Below are 22,168 nucleotides of genomic sequence, written 5' to 3'. Positions count from 1 at the left end.
CTTTACAAGAATTGAACCTCTTTCCTTGAAGTTCTTGATGAATCTATAAATTGTTGATTTAGGTGCAATCTTAGTAGCCACAATATCCTTGCCTGTGAAGCCATTTTTATGAAACGCAATGATGGCAGGACGCGTTTCTTTGCAGGTCACCATGGTTAACAATGGAAGAACAATGATTTCAAGCATCACCCTCCTTTTAACATGTCAAGTCTGCCATTCTAACCCAATCAGCCTGACATACTGATCTCCAGCCTTGTGCTTGTCAACATTCTCACTTGAGTTAACAAGATGATGACTGAAATGATCTCAGCAGGTCCTTTAATGACAGCAATGAAATGCAGTGGAAAGGTTTTTTGGGATTAAGTTAATTTTCATGGCAAAGAAGGACTATGCAATTCATCTGATCACTCTTCATAACATTCTGGAGTATATGCAAATTGCTATTATAAAAACTTAAGCAGCAACTTTTCCAATTTCCAATATTTATGTAATTCTCAAAACTTTTAGCAACGACTGTAGGTCTTAAACCAGCAGCCCTGGACTTCTTCTGCAAGAGCAGCCCTCCGTCAGTTCCGTCCTATCGCTTTCTGTCCCACATTTAAAAGCCGCCGGGAAACCGGGAAAACATCAAGAACAACTTTAACTTGTTTTGAACTTGGTAAATGATCATGGTATAATGCAGTGGCGGTTTTAGGCACGGGCGAACCAGGCAGCCGGCAAATTTTCACGACACGTGGGGGGCGGCAAAAGCACTTGAAAAAGAAAAATAATCTGCGCCGCTAAACGGGTTTCTATTATCTATAATATAACTGTCTTTGTGGGGAATTGCCGCCCCTGCTTGCTGAGAAGTGCAGAAACTGTGTGAAAAGTGGAAAGGGGAGGGGCCGCGCCCGTGATGGACAGGTCACCTCTCCCAAATGGAGCGGACATGGAGGGGGATTCACTTAATGGGCTAAAGTCAGTCACACCTTGACTTTCTTCCAAATAACGCACATTTCATTCATAATATTAAAGCACAGTCCTATAATTTGCATGGTTTGTTTTTTCTGAATTGTGTGTGAAATAGCTAATAAAAAAAGTTAATCCAAAACGATTATGTGGAGGTGAAGTTGTTTAGTCTTGACTTCTGGGGCCCGTTCTTCGTATGTCGCTTATTACATCCGAGATCAAATGACACATCCAAGATGATATCATCGTGCTAATCATGATCCGGCTAATTGGGTTCTTCGAACACACCTGCCGCTTATGATTAGTATCGCTGGATTGAGTTATCTGAGATAATTGCGCGTTCTTGCGCTTGTTTAAAAGGGGATATGTATCGATAGTAGAAACAATGATCAGCAACGCTGCTATTGGCTGCTCACCATGGCAAAAGAGCGCGCTCAGTTTTTCAACGCAGCAGAGCAAGAATTATTACTGGAAGGGTATGCTATGCTTCCAGTAATAATTTGAAAAAATAATTAAAACGCCAGGGGAGAGAGCTGGCAAAAAGTAGCAAACAAATTAAATGCGTAAGTGTTCCATGTTATGGTTATATCACTTATTATTACAGTATATAGTCTTATTTTAATAATTTCATATTTCATATATATTTCAATTTTCGTAAATAATTTGTTGCTGCGTTAAATTATGTCTATAATCCAAATGGCTTGTACAGTCATTTCGACAAATAAATATTGAGTCAATTTCTTTGACTTGTGAAGGTGAAAGCTGTATAACTAATGTAATTTTTTTTGCAATTTGATATTGATCATATTTTCTCCTTGTGTATTGTAATGCCATTGAGTTCTCCTCTTTTGTGTAGTTTTACATAATACAGCAACACTTTTATCTGTTCCCAGGAAAGTGGTGGCTGAAATATGTGCAGTAAGTGGACATTTATAACTTTACATCAAAAGGAAAGAAAGTGCAACACTTTGTAATACCCATTTTTCTTTTGCAGAGGACAGTGAAGAGACCCTCTCAGATGACTGTCCTTTGGAGGAATTACTTGTAAGTGCACAAATAACTTTATGTAATTTATAGGTGTGGACACATTATTTCTGACTGCAATATGAGTTGCAGGAGGAAACGCCTACAGCACAGAGGTGGGCAGTCTACTTTTCCTTTTTCTGTTGCATGAGGCTTGTTGAGTTTTTTTTTTTTTTAATGGCACAGGGGGATATCCGTACCCTATATAAACGGAATCTTCAATATAAAATTGAGTATTTTGCTCTTAAAAAAAACAAAATTAAGGGAAGAAATTGAACTTGACACCTTAAAGAAGAAAAAACTGGCACTAGAGATTGAGTTGCTTCAAAATAAACTTCTGAGTAAGTGCTTAAACACTATTTTTCACAAAGAGTACTATTGCTGCCCTTGGATAACTATATATATATATATATATATATATATATATATATCTTATTGCAGGCAAAAGATGACCATCACTGGCTTTTCTTGAGAAACAATAATTGAAATAAAACTCCATGAACTAAGCATGTTGTCTTCTATTATTCATTTAATGAAAGTTTATGTGTAAAAGAAAGAATTCATAAAATGGTGTTCCACAATTCTGTCCCGTGCAGCTCTGCCACTAGGTTGGTCCAAGTGCACTGGCTGGAGGTCATCATCAGGCTGCACCTCCACCACAAGGGTCCTCTCCTTTCTGATGGTGGCAATATTGTGGAGGATGGCACATGCAACAATAATGTCACAGGCCCTGTCAGGTGCATACCTCAGACCCTTAAAAAGACACTGAAATCTTCCTTTAGTTGGCCAAAGATCATTTCAATGCGTGGCCTTGTCCTGGCTAGAGCTGCATTGTAACAGGTTTGTGGTCCAGGGTTTGGGTCGGGGAATGGCGTCATGAAGTACTGCCTGCCTGAAGGCATAGCCCCTGTCGCCAAACAGGATCCCATCGTAAGCACCTGGAAAAATGCAGTTTTGTTAGGCTCAGAATAAAATTATGTAATACAGTGAGTTTTAAAACATTTTTCCTTACCACGTTCAAATAATGTGCATAAATGTGACTCTCTGAAAATCCTGGAGTCATGCACAGAACCAGGCCATGTGGCTTCCACATTTGTGATGTGGAACATGGAGTCGCACACCATCTAAAATATTTGTAATCACTCAACTGCATACTTTTTGATTACATAACTTTTATTTATTTATTGCTTATCTGGAATATGAATAATTGTTGTATCAATTTACTTGCACATTTACACTGTGAAATCCCTTTCGGTTCAAAAAATCCCCTTCATTTGGGCCAGGTGGGGCCTTGATGGGGACCTGTGTGCAGTCTATGGCACCAATAACGTTAGGGAAGCCTGAGGAACAAATACTGTAAGTCCTAGGCTACTTTTTGGCATGATCATGATTCCATGATCTTCATTAACAATTATAATGTACCTGCAGTGGCAAAAAAAAATCTGCTTTACAGCCTGTGGTCTTAAGTGGCATGGAAATACCACAAAGCCCCCTAAAAACTGTTTGAGTGACAGATAAACTTTGCGAGTGGCACGACATACAGCACTTTTACCCACGTTTTCTGCATCTCCAATAGTGTAAAGGAAAGTGCCACTCGCAAAGAATCGCAAAGCTATACAAACTGTTTGTGCAGTTGTTAAAGCCCGATCCCGACGAGTCGAACATTTAACGTGTGGCTCCAACAAGTTGATAATGTAGATACACCTTCCCGAGAAAAACGATATCTCTCAATCAGTAGATTATCGCGCTGCGCAAAAGGATCCTGTCGATCTCGCAAAAAGCGATTAATTCGAAAAGCTCTTCGAATTATTCTGGCACCTTCAGCAACGCTTTCCTGACGTAAAAACGGACAAGACATGTCTGCGAAAGACTTCCCATATCACCTACGCTTATAAAGCAGCAATCTAATCCTGTTTACATGAAGTAAGCCTGCTCGCGAGCAGGTTCAAGCTTACGGACCTGTTGCTATGACAGCAAGTCCAGGATGAGCTTCGAAGAACCAAACAATCCAAGATCATGCCAAATCGTCAACAATCAAATCCAGCTAACCGAGTTAGCAACGTACGAAGAACGGGCCCCAGGTGTGAAACACATCAATATTCATCACCATTGACACTCACTCACATATGGCAAAAGTCATTATATTGTTTTATATCAACGATCATTTGAACATCAGTTTGTCCGTTTATTGTAAGTATTTTATTTTACAATGTTAATTCTTCATTAAAATAATTTAAAGCCAATATAGGTGGCGATTGACCGTGTAATAATGTATTGTAGGAGCTCAGAGACTACAGGATGATACAGAATATGAGATCAGAATGTTTTACAAATTACAACAAAAATATTATATTAACTCTACACTTTAAGTGCTTCACAGATGTCACCGTTGATGTCACAGTCTTCAAAGAGAGAAAGGCACAGATGATCTTTACTGAATGAAGTAAATCCTTTCACTCTGCATGTGATTGTTACAGTTGAGACTCAATACTGTAAAACATTGAGGAGAAACATCAGATATGATATTAATATTCACTCATCTCAGTCATTATCAACATCATGTAAGAATGATCTTACAATTCATATTAAATTAATCCAAGAGAGAACACAATACAACAAAAGCTATCACACCAACATTAACACAAGTGTGAGTACAAAACATTTATATGACAGTCACTTGAACTCGCGTGCGTGTGTGTGTTATGCATCCATCTTGTCCAAAAGTTCAGTAAACTTAAAAGTTTTTCTAACACTTTGTTGAGTTTGATATTAAAGATTTCTCAACTTTTTACACTGTGGTACTTGTTTTTAAAAATAAAATGGTTTGATCAGTAACTCACTGTAGTGTCTGTAGTTGACAGTGTGGATCCTTCAGTAGATCAGAGAGCAGCTTCACTCCTGAATCTTCAGGATTATTACATCTGAGATCCAGTTGTGTCATATGTGAGGGGTTTGATCTCAAAGCTGAAGTCAGAGCAACACAACCTTCAGATCCAATACAGCAGTTACACAGACTGAAGAGAGAAGAAAATTAAATTAGAGAACTCAATGTCATTTTTACAATAATATCTAGGATTGTTACATTTTTTATATATATTTTTATAGGCTGTAATAAAACCTATCGTAGTCTCATGGTTAATTCTGTATTTACATCAGATGTGTGTTTGGTTAAAGTGTCTCACAGTTATTTCTCATTGTAAAATGATCAGAATAATCTGAATCATCAGAGAGTCATTGACTGACAGTCACTGTTGAGTCTCTATGATCAACAACATTATATGAAGATGATTCACATGAACTTTTCTTCCATTTACATAATAAAATATAAACATTTAACCTTCTTGGTTTAAGTATTTTCTTACTGTAATGTCTTCAGTTTACAGTTTTTATTCTTCAGTCCATCAGAGAGCAGCTTCACTCCTGAATCCTTCAGTTTATTGACACTCATGTTTAGTTCTGTCAGACTTGAGGAGTTTGATCTGAGAACTGACGCCAGTGATGAACAACTTTTCTCTGTCAGATTACAGCCACTCAGACTGAGAGAGAAATAACAACACAACAGTGAGTTAAAATTTAAATAATACACTTCTAATCCAAATAAATTGATCTCATTCATTTTCAATGAAAGCTTGACAACTTCTATGAGTGACAGTAAACTTCAGCAAAACATGATGTGTGTTTGTAAAGCAACACAACAAAAGTATGTCATGTTTAACTTCATGTAAACGGAGAGCAAATTTCTGCACAATAGAATTACATTTAATAATTGGGGAAATGTATTTATCCAGAGGGATTTACATATGAGATTAATACAAGGAGAATGAGTTTATCAATGAGAAAACATAATACAAGTTGCGTTACTAAATCAACTTTACACAAGAACAAGAGTGAAACAGCAAAACATCCATCCATCTATCCATCCATTTTCTTCCGCTTTATCCGGGGCGCGGGGGCAGCAGTCTAAGCAGAGATGCCCAGACTTCCCTCTCCCTAGACACTTCCTCCAGCTCTTCCGGGGGGACACCGAGGCGTTCCCAAGCCAGCCGGGAGACATAGTCCCTCCAGCATGTCCTAGGTCTTCCCCGGGGTCTCCTCCCGGTAGAACATGCCCGGAACACCTTCCCGGTAAGGCGTCCAGGGGGCATCCGGAAAAGATGCCCGAGCCACCTCAGCTGTCCCCTCTCGATGTGGAGGAGCAGAGGCTCTACTCTGAGCTCCTCCCGAGTGACCGAGCTTCTCACCCTATCTCTCAGGGATCGCCCAGCCACCCTGCGGAGAAAGCTCATTTCGACCGCATGTATCCGGGATCTTGTCCTTTCGGTCATGACCCACAGCTCATGACCATAGGTGAGAGTAGGAACGTAGATTGACCGGTAAATCGAGAGCTTCGCCTTGCGGCTCAGCTCCTTCTTCACCACGACAGACCGGTACAGCGAACGCATTACTGCAGAAGCTGCACCGATCCGTCTGTTAATCTCCCGTTCCATCCTTCCCTCACTCGTGAACAAGACCCCAAGATACTTGAACTCCTCCACTTGAGGCAGGAACTCTACACCAACTTGAAGTGGGCAAGCCACCCTTTTGCGGCTGAGAACCATGGCCTCGGATTTGGAGGTGCTGATTCTCATCAGTAAGTCTGACTTACTGCCGGCAATGCGAACCAAGCTCCTGCTCCGGTCGTACAGGGACCGGATAGCCCTTAGCAAAGGGTCCCGAAACCCATACTCCCGGAGCACCCTCCACATGATGCCGCAAGGGACACAGTCGAATGCCTTCTCCAATCCACAAAACACATGTGGATTGGTTGGGCAAACTCCCATGCACCCTCCAGCACCCTGGAGAGGGTATAGAGCTGGTCCTGTGTTCCACGACAGGGACAAAAACCACACTGTTCCTCCTGAATCCGAGGTTCTACCATCGGCCGGATTCTCCTCTCCAGTATCCTTGCATAGACTTTCCCGGGGAGGCTGAGAAGTGTGATCCCCGATAGTTGGAGCACACCCTCCGGTCCCCCTTCTTTAAAAGAGGGACCACCACTCCGGTCTGCCAGTCCAAAGGCACTGTCCCCGACCACCACGCGATGCTGCAGAAGCGTGTCAGCCAAGACAGCCCCACAACATCCAGAGACTTGAGGTACTCAGGGAGTTTCTTGACTACCTCGGTGACTTCAGCCCAGGAGATGGACGAGTCCGCCTCCGAGCCCTCTGCCTCTGCTTCCTCAATGGAAGACGTGACGGCGGGATTGAGGAGATCCTCGAAGTATTCCTTCCACCGCCCGATGATATCCCCAGTCGAGGTAAACAGCTGCCCACCTCCACTGTAAACAGGATTGGTAGGGCACTGCTTCCCCCTCCTGAGGCGCCGGACGGTTTGCCACAATCTCTTCGAGGCCAACCGATAGTCCTTCTCCATGGCCTCACCGAATTCCTCCCAGGCCCGAGTTTTTGCCTCCACAACCACCCGGGCTGCAATCCGCTTGGCCTGTCTGTACCCGTCAGCTGCCTCGGGAGTCCCACAAGCCAGCCAGGCCCGATAGGACTCCTTCTTCAGCTTGACGGCATCCCTTACTTCCGATGTCCACCACCGGGTTCGGGGATTGCTGCCTCGACAGGCACCGGAGCCCTTACGGCCACAGCTCCGAGAGGCCGCGTTGACAATGGAGGTGGAGAACATGGTCCACTCGGACTCAATATCTCCAGACTCCCTCGGGATCTGGTCGAGGCTCTGCCGGAGGTGGAAGTTGAAGATCTCTCTGACAGGGGATTCGGCCAAACGTTCCCAAAAGACCCTCACAGTACGTTTGGGTCTGCCGAGTCTGTCCAGCTTCCTCCCCCGCCATCGGATCCAACTCACCACCAGGTGGTGATCAGTTGACAGCTCCGCCCCTCTCTTCACCCGAGTGCAAGACATACGGCCGGAGGTTAGATGAAACAACCACAAAGTCGATCATCGACCTCCGGCCTAGGGTGTCCTGGTGCCATGTGCACTGATGGACACCCTTATGCTTGAACATGGTGTTTGTTATGGACAAGTTGTAACTAGCACAGAAGTCCAATAACAGAACACCACTCGGGTTCAGATCAGGGGGGCCGTTCCTCCCAATCACGGGCCTCCTGGTGTCACTGTCGCTGCCCACGTGGGCGTTGAAGTCCCCGAGCAGAAGGACGGAGTCCCCAGTCGGAGTGCTTTCCAGCACCCCTCCTAGAGTCTCCAAGAAGGCCGGGTACTCTACACTGCCGTTTGGCCCATAGGCGCACACTACAGTGAGAGACCTATCCCCGACCCGAAGGCGCAGGAAAGCGACCCTCTCGTTCACCAGACTGAACTCCAACACATGGCGGCTGAGCTGGGGGGCTATAAGCAAACCCACACCAGCCGCCTCTCACCATGGGCAACTCCAGAGTGGTGAAGAGTCCATCCTCTCTCGAGGAGTGTGGTTCCAGAGCCCAAGCTGTGCGTAGAGGTGATCCCAACAATCTCTAGTCGGAAACTCTCAACCTCACGTACAATCTCAGGCTCCTTCCCCGCCAGAGAGGTTACGTTCCATGTCCCTAGAGCTAGATTCCGCATCCAGGGATCGGGTTGTCGAGGCCCCCGCCTTCGACTGCCGCCCGATTCACTAAGCACCGGCCCCATACGGTCCCTCCTGCAGGTGGTGGGTCCACGGGAGGGTGGCCCCACGTCGCTCCTTCGGGCTGAGCCTGGCCGGACCCCATTGGGGGAGGCCCGACCACCAGGCGCTCGCATACGAGCCCCAACCCCGGGCAGCAAAACATAAACAGTAAAAATACTTGACAGTCATCTGTGATTATTAATAGTGAGTATATAAACAAAATGATAATTGAATCAGTAACTCACATTAGTGTCTGTAGTTGACAGTGTGGATCCTTCAGTAGATCAGAGAGCAGCTTCACTCCTGAATCTTCTGGATTATTAAAACTCAGATCCAGTTGTGTCAGATTTGAGGGGTTTGATCTCAGAGCTGAAGTCAGAGCAACACAACCTTCAATTCCAATACTGCAACCAGACAGACTGAAGGGAGAAGAAACAAAAATTAGAGAACTCCATGACATTTTACAATAATATCTAGGATTGTTTCAAAAAATGAGTTATATTTTTATAGGCTGTAAAAAATGTTTTTTTCCATTTACATAATATAAACATAAACATTTAACTTTATTGCTTTAAGGATTTTCTTACTCTAGTGTCTTCAGTTTACAGTTTGTATTCTTTAGTCCATCAGAGAGCAGCTTCACTCCTGAATCCTTCAGATTATTGTTACTCAGGTTCAGTTCTGTCAGACTTGAGGAGTTTGATCTGAGAACTGACGCCAGTGATGCACAACTTTTCTCTGTCAGTTTACAGACCCTCAGACTAAAAGACAAATAACAACACATAATTGTTAACACACTAAGATATAAACACATCAAGAGATAATGTTTGAAAATGAGAATCAGCTGCACAAGATCTGAAGACACATCTGCACCTGATAGAGAATAACTGCAAGAACTGAACACTGACAGACAATTATAAATAAATAAATAAATCAAAGACAAATAAATTATTAAAAAGCCAGAGCACAAGAGAGCAGCTCACACTCTATAGATGCAGTGAACAATTCCTTCATTTTTTTATGATGTCTCTGATCATGTACACAACATTAACTGATCACTGTTACAGTAATATGACTGTTAAATGTTCAGGTGAAATGCAGTTAAATGACTCACTCAGCTGTTCTGGATGCTTTGATCACTGGCAGAAGCCTCAGAAGACATTCATCTGATGGATCATATTTCCTCAGATTAAACTCATCCAGCTTCTCTTCTGAGTTCAGTAACACAAACACCAGAGCCGACCACTGAGCAGGAGAGAGACGGACTCCAGTAAGACTAGACTCATCTCCTCTGTTCACATATGTTTGTACTTCCTGCACTAGAGAATGATCATTGAGTTCATTCAGACAGTGAAACAGATTGATGGATTTCTCTGGAGAGAGATTGTCTCTGATCTTCATCGTAATGTACTCGACTATTTCCTGTTTACTGTCAGAGCTTCTTCCTGTCTGTGTCATCAGATCTCGTAAGATTGTCTGACTGGACTCAAGTGAAAGACCCAGAAGAAATCTGAGATAAAGATCCAGGTGTCCGTTCTCACTCTGTAAGGCCTTGTTCACTTCACGCTCCAGTAAATCACTCATGTTTGATCTCAATCTGCTGAAGAGTCCTGATGTTTGCTGAAGAAATGACAGAAACACAAATAAAGCAGCGAGAAACTCCTGAACACTTAGATGCACAAAGCTGAACACCTTCCCCAGGTTCAGTCCAAACTCCTCTCTGAAGATCTGAGTACAAACTCCTGAGTACACTGACGCTTCTCTGACATCAATGTCACACTCTCTCAGATCCTCCTCATAGAAGATCAGGTTCCCTTTCTCCAGCTGTTGAAAAGCCAGTTTTCCCAGTGACTCAAGACTCTTTCTAGCCTGCTGAAGATCTACCTCACATTTCCCATCATACTTCTGACTCTTCAAGTTGATCTGAAACATCAGGAAGTGTGTGAACATTTGAGTGAGAGTCTTGGGGATCTGTGCTTGACTCTCTGCTTCACTCAACATTCTCTGGAGAACAGTGGCTGAAATCCAGCAGAAGACTGGGATGTGACACATGATGTACAGACTTCTGGATGATTTCATGTGTGTGATGATTCTGTTGGCCAGACTCTCATCATTGATTCTCTTCCTGAAATACTCGTCCTTCTGAGGGTCATTGAATCCTCGTACATCTGTGATCAGATCAACACACTCAGGAGGAATCTGATTGGCTGCTGCTGGTCGAGAGGTGATCCAGATCAGAGCAGAAGGAAGCAGATTCCCCTTGATGAGGTTTGTCAGCAGCACATCCACTGACGCTGATTCTCTGACATCAAACAAACTCGGATTCTCTGAGAAATCTAGAGGAAGACGACACTCATCCAGACCATCAAAGATAAACACAACTTTATAATCATCAAAGTCTGTTGATCTCAGTTCTTTTGTATCTGTGAAGAACTGATGAAGAAGATCCATCACACTGATATTTTTCTGTTTGATCAGATTCAGTTCTCTGAAAGGAAGTGGAAATATGAAGTGAAGATCTTGATTTGTTTTTTCTTCAGTCCAGTCCAGAATGAACTTCTGCACAGAGACTGTTTTTCCAATTCCAGCGACTCCTTTAGTCAGCACACTTCTGATGGGTTTGTTTTGTTCAGGTGAGACTTTAAAGATGTCATTACATTTGATTTGTGTTTCTTGTGTCTCTGATCTTCTGGATGCTGTCTCAATCTGTGTCACCTCATGTTCATTATTGATGTCTTCACTCCCTCCCTCTGTGATGTACAGCTCTGTGTAGATCTCATTCACAAGTGTTGAGCTTCCTTGAGCTGAGATTCCTTCATTCATTCTCTGGAATTGCTCTTTTAGTCTGGATTTGTGTTTCTTCATGTATACAGGGGCATATTCTGATAAACAAATGGAATTATAAACAAAATACATGTATACAATTATCTGTTATTATATTTGACTCAAGAGTGTTTTAAGATTTTGATGATCATGACATTAGATGAACACAAAAATCTTCATGGTTCTATTCTGTTGATGTATTAACTGTAAATGTATTTTCACTAATAATCATCAGTAAATACAGACACTGTGTCTGTTCGTCTGAAGGTAAAGTGATGTAATAGTCACATGACTGAGAGCTCTTACTGGTCTGTAGTTTGTTAGCGAGGTCTATCTGCTTCATCTTCTTCAGGACGTTCAGTGTGATCTTCAGAAACATCTCTCTGACTCTGATCTGATCTTCATCATCCTCCTCTTCTCTCTCAGAGCATGATGGGTAATCTGGACTCAGTAGACTCTTGAAGATCTTCAGCTCTTTCTTCATCAGAGAGATGAGTTTGTGCTCAAGCTCCTGAAATCATTGTTCAAACACGCAGGGTTTTGTTTTCTCATAAGGGCAGAAAACTTTTTTAAATGCTCATTGTTTTTTACACACTTTTTTCTAAATAGCTTAAACCCCATTTCATGAAACTAATAACATATTTCAACACTATTACCACACATCAAAACTACAGAAACATAATAAAAAACTTGCACAAAAAAAATCATGTTATCTGTGATTTAAATATTGCCTTTAAGTGATTCACAAATTATAAAATACACATCAGCATCGATAACATATGGTCCATCTAGGTCTTTTTCGAGCTAGATTGCGGCGCGTGAACATCGCGAGGCTCAGCGTCTCTCCAGTTTTAGCAATTATATAGTGTTTTTCTTGCTCATCTCGGGCCTGTTCGTTCAGAACAGTTGTGCATTCACATCGTACACCCGGCATGAGCTTTTGGATATCGGTTTGCGCATTCCCGGAAGTTATATCAGCAACATTCAACTCGTCCCTGAGATCGTCAAAACCTCCGATGCTACGCACCCCACACGGCCGGCCGGAAGTGCTCGCCGGCGGCGTCGAGATTGTAAACAAAGGTGGGTGAACGCGCGGAGGGCTAAGAGCTAGGCTAAAGCTAACACCACACCGGCTCTCTTTACCCAGCATTTTCCTTGCTAATGTGCGATCATTAGTGAACAAAATGGATGAGATGCGACTCCGCATCATCAACAACACAAGACTTTTGAACTGCAATGTCATAATCTTCATGGAAACATGGCTACACAGCGGCATACCGGACAACGCTATTGAGTTAGCGGGCTACAACACACACCGGGCGGATAGAACGGCAGAGGAATCCGGTAAGACAAGAGGAGGTGGATTGTGCATTTATGTCAATAAAACTTGGTGCACGAACTCTGTTATTGTCGGGAGACACTGTTCGGCTAACCTTGAGTTTCTCATGGTTAAATGTAGACCGTTTTATCTGCCACGGGAATTCACTTCCACCATTATAACGGCAGCTTATATTCCACCGGATGCTGATGCCAAGCTTGCTATGAAAGAAGAACTTTAGCAGCCATCAGTAAACAACAGACTGCTCACCCGGAGGCTGCATTTATTGTTGCGGGAGATTTTAATCACTCTAACTTAAAGACAGTGCTCCCTAAATTTCACCAGCATGTTTCCTGCCACACAAGAGGAAACAAAACTTTGGATCATGTCTATACAAACATGGCTAAAGCTTACACCGCGACCCCCCTCCCCCACCTGGGTCAATCTGATCACCTTTCTTTGTTCCTCACCCCCAAGTATTCACCTATCATTAATCGTGTGAAGCCATTAGTGAAGACCATCAAGGTGTGGCCTGCGGGGGCAGACTTCACACTCCAGGAAAGGTTTCTACACACAGACTGGAGTATGTTTGCTTCTCAGGCCACCAGTGGCTCTCACACGGACATTGACAGCTACACCTCCTCTGTATTGGACTACATCAATACCACCATTGATAGTGTCACAGATCAAAAGCAGATCACCATATACCCGAATCAGAAGCCATGGATGAACAAGGAAGTGCGCCTCCTGTTGAAAGCACGCAACACCGCCTTCAGATCAGGTGATGCACAGGCCTATAGTACTTCCAGGGCAAATCTGAAGGGGGCATCAGAAAGGCCAAGCACTGCTACAAGTTGAAGCTAGAGGAGCATTTTACCAATTCTGACCCTCGACGCATTCCCTTCCAAGCTAATCATCAAACTTGGAAACCTAGGCATTAACAATTCAACCTGCAACTGGATTATGGACTTCCTGAAGAACAGGCCTCAGCTTGTTAGGTTAGGCCACATCTGCTCCACCACCATCACCCTCAACACTGGTGTACCACAGGGCTGCGTACTGAGCCCCTTTCTCTACTCCCTTTTCACACTCGACTGCAGACCTGTGAATGGACCTAACTCCTTCATCAAGTTCGCAGATGATACAACAGTGATTGGTCTCATCAGCAACAACGATGAGACTGCTTACAGGGAGGAGGTACGGCACCTGGCCACATGGTGCTTAAACAACAACCTGCTCCTTAACACCTCCAAAACAAAGGAGATCATCGTGGACTTCAGGAAGGCGAAAGGAGGCACACACGACCCCATTCACATTAATGGGATGGCTGTTGAACGTGTTTCCAGTTTTAAGTTCCTGGGGACCCATATTTCGGAGGACCTGTCCTGGACCACCAACACCTCATGCCTGGTCAAGAAGGCTCACCAGCGTCTCTTCTTTCTGAGGACACTGAAGAAGAACCAACTGTCTTCAACTATCCTGGTGAACTTCTATCGCTGCACGATAGAGAGCATCCTGACCAACTGTGTCACAGTCTGGTACGGAAACTGTTCTGTTGCTGAGCAGAAGGCACTGCAGCGGGTGGTGAAAACAGCCCAGCGCATCACAGGAACTACACTCCCTTCCATTGAGGACATCCAGAGGAAACGCTGTCTGCGTCGAGCTCACAGCATTCTCAAGGACTCCTCTCACCCTGCTCATAGACTGTTTACTCTCCTGCCTTCCGGCAGGCGCTTCAGGTGCCTCCGGGCAAGAACCAGCAGACTAGGAAACAGCTTTTTTCCCAGAACTGTTTCATTATTGAACTCTGCCCCCCACTGATTCCACTACCCCTCATAACTTTAACTTTAATGCTGCTATTACATAGTTTACATTGCACTACAGGGCTGCCATGCATGACTGAACTGTACACACCAGTACTTCATGTATCTGCTCTATCGGACTGTTTACACACACATAGCATCATTTGCACTCTATACTGCTCACTTGCACACCAGGAATATTACACTGAATGCTCATTTGCACTAATGGACTACTCTCATAACTGCATTACCTCATCTACTGCACTGTAACTTCAATAACTGCCCCAACTTCTCTACTGCACTGTAACTCATCTATTGCATTACTGCATCTATTGCATAACTAACTGCATCTACTCATCTACTGCACTGTAACTTCAATGACTGCACTAACTCATCTACTGCACTGTAACTGTATATCTGCATCTACTCATGTATTGCACCGTACCTTTAATAACCACATTAACTCATCTACTGCACTGTAACTTTAATAGCTAATGTCTGTAACTAATGCACACTCAAGCCACTTGCACTACTGTATAGTCTATATTGTTATCTGTTCATAACCACCTGTACATTAATGTTCACAGTATATAGCCTTCTGTTTATATTTTTCATAGTACATACCGACTGTCATATTTTCATAGTACATGCCCATTGTAAAGTATTTTCCTAATATTGTATTCTGTATTTATTCACACTGTATATCCTGCACTTGCTAATTGCACTTCTGGTTAGACCTAAACTACATTTCGTTACACTGTACTTGTATATGTGTAATGACAATAAAGTTGAATCTAATCTAATCTAAATACTAAGTGATCGATTTAAATTCAATATTATATAAAAGTCTCCTTCAGATCCTCCCATTGGCCACCAGAGGGAACCCTCACCTGAATTATTATTCTCTCTCGGACTACAGTTCCCATATCTGTCTCTGATTACTTCTGCACATGAAACCCAACAGGAGAGCTATTTAGATCGTTCTGACTTTCTCTCTGTGCAAAGTCTTGTTTGGCCATGATTGACAATTCTGAGTGTTTATTCTGGTGTTGCCTTCGCGTCTATGATCTTTGGACTGTTTATTGTTTTCGTGAACCTTTACTGCCTGACCTGTATTATTGCTGAATTGACTCTGATATTGGTTTTGATGGTGTTCGACTCTGCCTCTTTTACTAAATATTAATAAAACTGCAAATGTATGCTCATTTAGAGAGTGCTTCATTACAAGATGATCGGTACCCGTTTACTACAGTCAATCAGTTTGAAACTAGACATCTAAACATGTTTTATAATCATCAGTAATGATAACAGTTATCTGTGTAAAGCTGCAGTACGACTGCCAGTAAAAGAATCTCATGAAACGCCCCTTAAACATACAGATTTGTTTGGGGGCTTATAATTACAATTTGGGCTAAAATTCTTTTAAAGCATCATTTGAAAAAGATTTCTGAATTTCTGAATAAACTGTGTGAATGAACATGATTTTGAATGTAAATCAACTGAATGTACAATAAACATTATTGCACATTATTGAAAACGAAATACTGTAAAAAAAAATCTCCTAAATAAATGTTTATATCCATTTCTCAACTTGCAATAATTATATTAGAATTTAAAGAAACACTCTGGTATAGGCTGAAACATTTTTGGTTGCACTTTATTGTACAGTATGTGAACCTGTGTATTTACAGTGCACTTACCAAAGAAGGTATAAAGTGTAGTATACGGTGACTGCACGTTATAAGTTTAGGTTCAGGTTTAGTACCTAGTTGTTAACCAGTTATTATATTTACTGCACTGTAAAATAAAGTGCCGCACATTTTTTATTAAGGCCAAAGTCTGTGATATATGTGCATGTGGTGTGAGTTTGTTAACGTTTTATACTAAAAAAGTCAGGACAGAGTTTTATTGTATTACATCACATCTCATGAATGAATCCGATGATAAATCATAAAAATAAATGCGCACGCGCACACAAGCACAAACAGACACTGACACTCACCTGGAAAACAGAATCCATCTGCATCTCTTTGAAGGATCCATTTGTTGTGTTACTGTAATTGAACAATAAATGAAATATCTGTTTACATACAGTGAACACATGCATTAATGTGTGTATCTGTCAGTAAAGTGTTCAGTGAATATCTGCAGTAACATCAACAGCACAGACTCAGATGAGAGAATAAAGATGATGAAGTGATTTACTCGTCTAAACCATCAGACTGTTCTCACCTCACATCTGTATCATCACAGTCTCCTGAACTGAAGTTAACCGGAAACTCCATTGATCCATCACTCTTCATAGACACACAACTGGGTTTAGGAGATTCTCCACGAGTCAAACTAAAACAACATTAAACTGAGTTTACTTCATGTTCAGTGTTATGCATTTTTCAATAAAGAACTTTTATTAATTAGATATTCACCCAATAATATTAATTTATATAATTGATAAAGACACATTTTAGATAATTCATAAAAATATAATTCTTAAATGTCTATAAAATTTACATTTTCATACGTTTATTCAAATCTCTCTATTATCTCACCCTTCTGTCTCTGTGGAGAGATTCATGATGAACACACAGTGTCAGAACATAATGAGTTAATCTTAAACCTGTAAACAAAATACTGATGTGTTATGTGTCATCTCAGAAATACACACTTCTTTCACATCAGATCGTCGACAGCAATAAGCTGCACATTAGGTCTTAACAATGAAACTAAACTTCCAAAACGTCACTTTTAATGTTTTGAGTTTATAAACACACTTCCTGATTACAAAAATAACACAATATTTCCAACACAGTTCTTCAACCAATAAACTTAATGTGATGTTCAGAGCAAGACAATATTGAATCTACTGAATAAACATTAGACTATTTATACTTTATCTTGTTTATTATTTATTTTCTTGAACGAGACTTTACTGTAAAATGGCTCCTGCTGTAATAGTTTGACTTTCACCTGCAGTTATATACCTGTGGAGAAGGAGGAGCCACCAAACATGTTAGGCTTGTTCGACTTGATGTGGCGCAAGAAGATCCGACAGGAGGATGACATCAAAGTACCGCGAGAGCGATTCGAACGCAAACTTTTTAAGGTTTTTCGAATCACTCTCGCTGTACTATGGGGCCCGAACTTGTGTTATGGTTGTATTTGTTTTTTATTTATGTTTTGTTCGCCGGCGGTCGTCCGTGAGGGGCCGCCGGCTGTTATATTACTTTATTAAATGTTTTAAATGTCTTCCGGTTCCCGCCTCCTTCCTTCCATATTTTGAATCTTATTACAAACTGGTTACAATATTATGACTTGTCTTTTTTTCCCCTCTGTGGCCCTAATATTCTATCATTTTATATATAGCCTTTTAGTCTATGGGAAACTGTAAATTATCTGATGATAGCAACATCATCTAAAAATCATCATTTATCCAAAATGATTGAAATTAATGATCACAAACGTTTAAATAATGACAGTGGGTCTAGTTATATGTGATAACAATGTATAGTGAGCAGTGAAATAACTATTGGTTTCCATTTGTGGTGACTGCTGACTGACATTAGGGATGAGATTAAATAGATCCTGGAATTAAGCCTGGTCTGGAGCAGGCTAGCTCCACAGAATAAATCTCCATGGTAATTTATACCATAACATATCTTCCTGCCCCCTATCCAGCTTTAGTGCAACCGGATTACGGATCAATTGAGCCAGGATCACCAAGATATCCTGGCTTAATCCCTTATCCTAGTTTTGTGCAACAGGCCCCTGCTCTGAAACTGAAAACTCAGAGTAGCGATTCTATGAGTAAATCAACTCCGAGTTCAGATTTTAACTCGGTGTTGGTTGAACTCCCTTATTGAAACGGGCCCCCGAAGGGAAACACTTAGCAGAGTGCAAACATATAACGCTAATTCTTGTTTTTTATAATTAGGAGATAAAAATAAGTTTTACAAAATACATACCTCTGGAGTTTTTACCAATGAAATATGTAACACCATGTTTCACTACGAAATATATAGTCAATTCCGCAGCTGTTCCCAAAAAAACAAAAACAAAAGAAAAACACATGTTAGTTCAACATAGAATTAATACAGAACTAACTTTAAAAAATAGTATTATAACATACACTGGAAAGCTTTCCGCAACATCTCGCGAGACCCGTACAAAAAGTCTCATGATTCAATTCAATTCAAGTTTATTTATGTAGCGCTTTTCACAATATGTATTGTTTCAAAGCAGCTTTACAGGGGCAAACAGGAAAAACAGAAAAGGTAAAACACCGCACAGTGCATGGTATTTATACAACGAGTAAGATCATTCTAATAAATAATATCTAATTTCTAAATAAATAAATAAATAAATGCAGTCTCCCGGTGAGCAGGCCAACACTGCCCTGCTGTGGGGAGGAACCCAAACTCCCATGATTGGGCATCCCGAGGCAGAGGCGGAAAGAGAATAAAGAGAATAATTAGCGTAGCTGCTGTTCATTAACTATGCATTAAGTGAAAGCTTGGCTGAAAAGATATGTCTTTAATCTAGATTTAAATTGGGAGAGTGTGTCTGACCCTCGAATAGTAGCAGGAAGGCTATTCCAGAGTTTAGGTGCTACGTATGAGAAAGCTTGACCCCCTTTGGATGATTTAGTTATTCTAGGTGTTATCAAAAGTCCTAAGTTTTGAGATCTTAGAGAGCGTGATGGGTTGTAACGGGATAAAAGCTCGGTTAAGTAAGTAGGGGCGAAACCGTTTAAGGCTTTGTAAGTAATTAAAATAATTTTAAAATCAATACGATACTTAATGGGTAGCCAGTGAAGCGATGATAAAACTGGGGTTACGTGATTGTATTTTCTTGACCTAATAAGAACTCTGGCAGCTGCATTCTGAACTAACTGTAGTTTGTTTATCGATGATACAGGACAACCACTAAGTAGAGCATTACAATAGTCAAGTCGTGAGGTCACAAATGCATGAATAAGCTTTTCTAAAATATTATATAAAATATATATTATATAATATATATAAAATATTTAGTAATTTGGCAACATTTCTAAGGTGGAAGAAGGCTGTTTTTGTGATATTTGAGATGTGATTTTTAAATGACAGGTTGCCGTCTAATATAACGCCTAGGTCTTTAACTGTATTTGTTGGAGTAACAGTGCAGCTTTCAATTTGCAGGTTGTAGTCGGAGATATTCTGTTTACGTGAATTTGGATCTATAAGTAATATTTCTGTTTTGCTAGAGTTTAAAAGGAGGAAATCACTAGTCATCTAATGTTTTATGTCTTCGATGCACTCTGCCAGTTTGGATAGCTTAAAGGAATCATCTGGTCTTGATGAGATATATAGCTGAGTATCATCTGCATAACAGTGGAAGCTAATTCCATGTTTTCTAATAATGTTGCCGAGGGGCAGCATGTATATGGAGAAAAGCAAGGGTCCTAAAACCGATCCCTGAGGTAATCCATAATTTACTTGCGTAAGATTTGACGATTTCCCATTTAAATGGACATATTGATATCTGTCTGTTAAGTAAGATCTGAACCATTGTAGTGCCTGTCCCTGAATACCGGTATAATTGTGTAAACGATCTAATAGTATTTTATAGTCTACAGTATCGAAATCAGCACTAAGGTCAAGCAGGACTAAGAGTGAGATGTTACCTTTATCTGATGCAATAATAAGGTCATTTGTAATTCTAACGAGCGCAGTTTCAGTGCTATGATGCGGCCTGAAGCCAGACAGTTGAGTTGACACTACTTTTTCTAGTATTTTAGACAAGTACGGGGGATTTGAAATCGGTCTATAGCTTCCAAGTTCATTGGGGTCTAAGTTTGTTTTTTTGATAAGAGGCTTACTTACAGCCATCTTAGAGGGTCCTGGGACATGTGCTAGATTAATTGACGAGTTGATAATGTTATAAATGGGCTCAATTGCAACAGGTACACTGTAAAAAATGATTCTGAGTTTTAGTCTAGAGGACAAATAAAATCATGTCCTGTCAAATTGCATTGTGTCACAACACAATACAATGAGTCGTAACAACCTCAACTTGAAGGAAAATGGAAAACTTTAAATTGCGTGTTCAGATAACAACAAAAATAGGTTCTATCAATTTTCTATGTAATCCGTCATGATGACGCACTATTGTAACGAAGACGTTGAGACGGATGCGCAATCCGCCATTTTCTTCACACGAGTCGAGAAGTTTCCAGAAATGAAAGAAAAGACGAAGAGCCCGCAATTCAACTGTTAGAGGTGGACTTTGTGGACTGCAAATATCAAAATGAGTAAGTATTTGTGCTTTCTTTAATGTTAATTTACACTCATGCTCACTATCGGCTGTTTGTATTCATCGGTTCTCTCAGCACAGCATGTCTCAATTCAGTGAACTTTTGAAGTTAACGTTAACTTACTTGCGTACCATATACTCCGAAATATCGGTTTATTTCGAGTCTCGGGGACCGTTAGGAACGTCTGAAAGTGAATAATCACCTAAAATTGTGTATCACTAAAGTATTGGTTGCTAGACACCGAGCGGCTGTCGAGACATGAGCAGAACGCGAAGTCGTCTTGCAAGTTAACGTAATGTTTATATATATATATATATATATATATATATATATAGATATATATATATATATATATATATATATATATATATATATATATATATATGTATGTGTGTGTGTGTCTGTTCATGTTACGTTAAGTGATTTAATCTTGTTCTTAATCGGATCTCATCGTTAGTTTTTATCATAGAAACACCGAATGACCTGTAATTTCCGAAGCACCGCCACCAGTCCATATTTGTTTAATATTCATGCACTTTTGTTTATACGTGGTTGCAACAACATTAAGTTCTAATTTGTTATATTATACAAATATTTGAGGGACTTCTGTTTTTTAAACGCTCAGTTGTTAGTAAATTAACACATAAAGCTACCAGATGTATGCTAACCTTAGGGGTGTTTTGAGCACGTGCAAATATTGTGTCTTGCATTGCTAACCTGCGCGCTGATCTTGTAATGTCAGAACATTCTGTAGTTTAAAATTTTTTAAAAAAAATGCATTTGTGTAAACTGTATAGCCCTTAATCAAACCAATTTTTTGTTGCTCAATTGTATATTGCCAGCAACATCATCACTATAATAATCAATGTATCACTAAAAATTGTGTTGATATTATTTCCTCATTGTATTTGGGAGGTAATATGTTAAGTGAATATTTCTGTATGTAACATGTGAATGTGTACTTGGCTGGAGGTTTACCTTTTTTGTTTTTTTAGTTGCAGGATCAGTACAGTACAAGCTGAGTTGAAGCACAACTCCATGGCAATGAGGTGGTGTTGCAAGATTTGCAGATTTTCTTCACCAAACCAGCGTGTCCTAATCACACACTACAAGCTGAAACACTGCCATCAGGCAAGTCACTGTCCACTCACTTGCATCTATAAAGACTGTGTATGCACATTTAGGAGTGAACTGTCTCTGAAGAAGCATTTAACTCATGACCATAGTCAGTGTGTTGAAGCCTTCAAATTGCTTTCTCCCCTCAAAATGACAATTCTGTGATCATTTACTCACTTTCATATTTGTCCAAACCTCTATAACCTTTTTATTCTATGGATCATAAAACTAGTGAT

The 22,168-nt window shown here is 40.9% G+C and overlaps 1 protein-coding gene across 1 annotated transcript in view; it reads right to left on the bottom strand.

The window, feature by feature from the left end:
• Positions 1 to 3,962: 3,962 nt before the first annotated feature.
• The window catches only part of LOC130417979 (NACHT, LRR and PYD domains-containing protein 3-like), a 39,974-nt gene continuing 21,768 nt past the window's right edge, over positions 3,963 to 22,168 (bottom strand). The window contains exons 11-13 of the mRNA XM_056743876.1: positions 5,334 to 5,507; positions 4,812 to 4,985; positions 3,963 to 4,461 (exon numbers count right to left, since the gene is read on the bottom strand). Coding sequence (XP_056599854.1) covers positions 4,443 to 4,461; positions 4,812 to 4,985; positions 5,334 to 5,507 — 367 coding nt within the window. The 3' untranslated portion in view covers positions 3,963 to 4,442. The remainder of the gene's footprint in view (positions 4,462 to 4,811; positions 4,986 to 5,333; positions 5,508 to 22,168) is intronic.

The sequence above is a fragment of the Triplophysa dalaica genome, chromosome 3 (assembly GCF_015846415.1).
Source record: "Triplophysa dalaica isolate WHDGS20190420 chromosome 3, ASM1584641v1, whole genome shotgun sequence".
NCBI lineage: Eukaryota > Metazoa > Chordata > Actinopteri > Cypriniformes > Nemacheilidae > Triplophysa > Triplophysa dalaica.
This window is presented reverse-complemented; position numbering and strand designations above follow the sequence as displayed.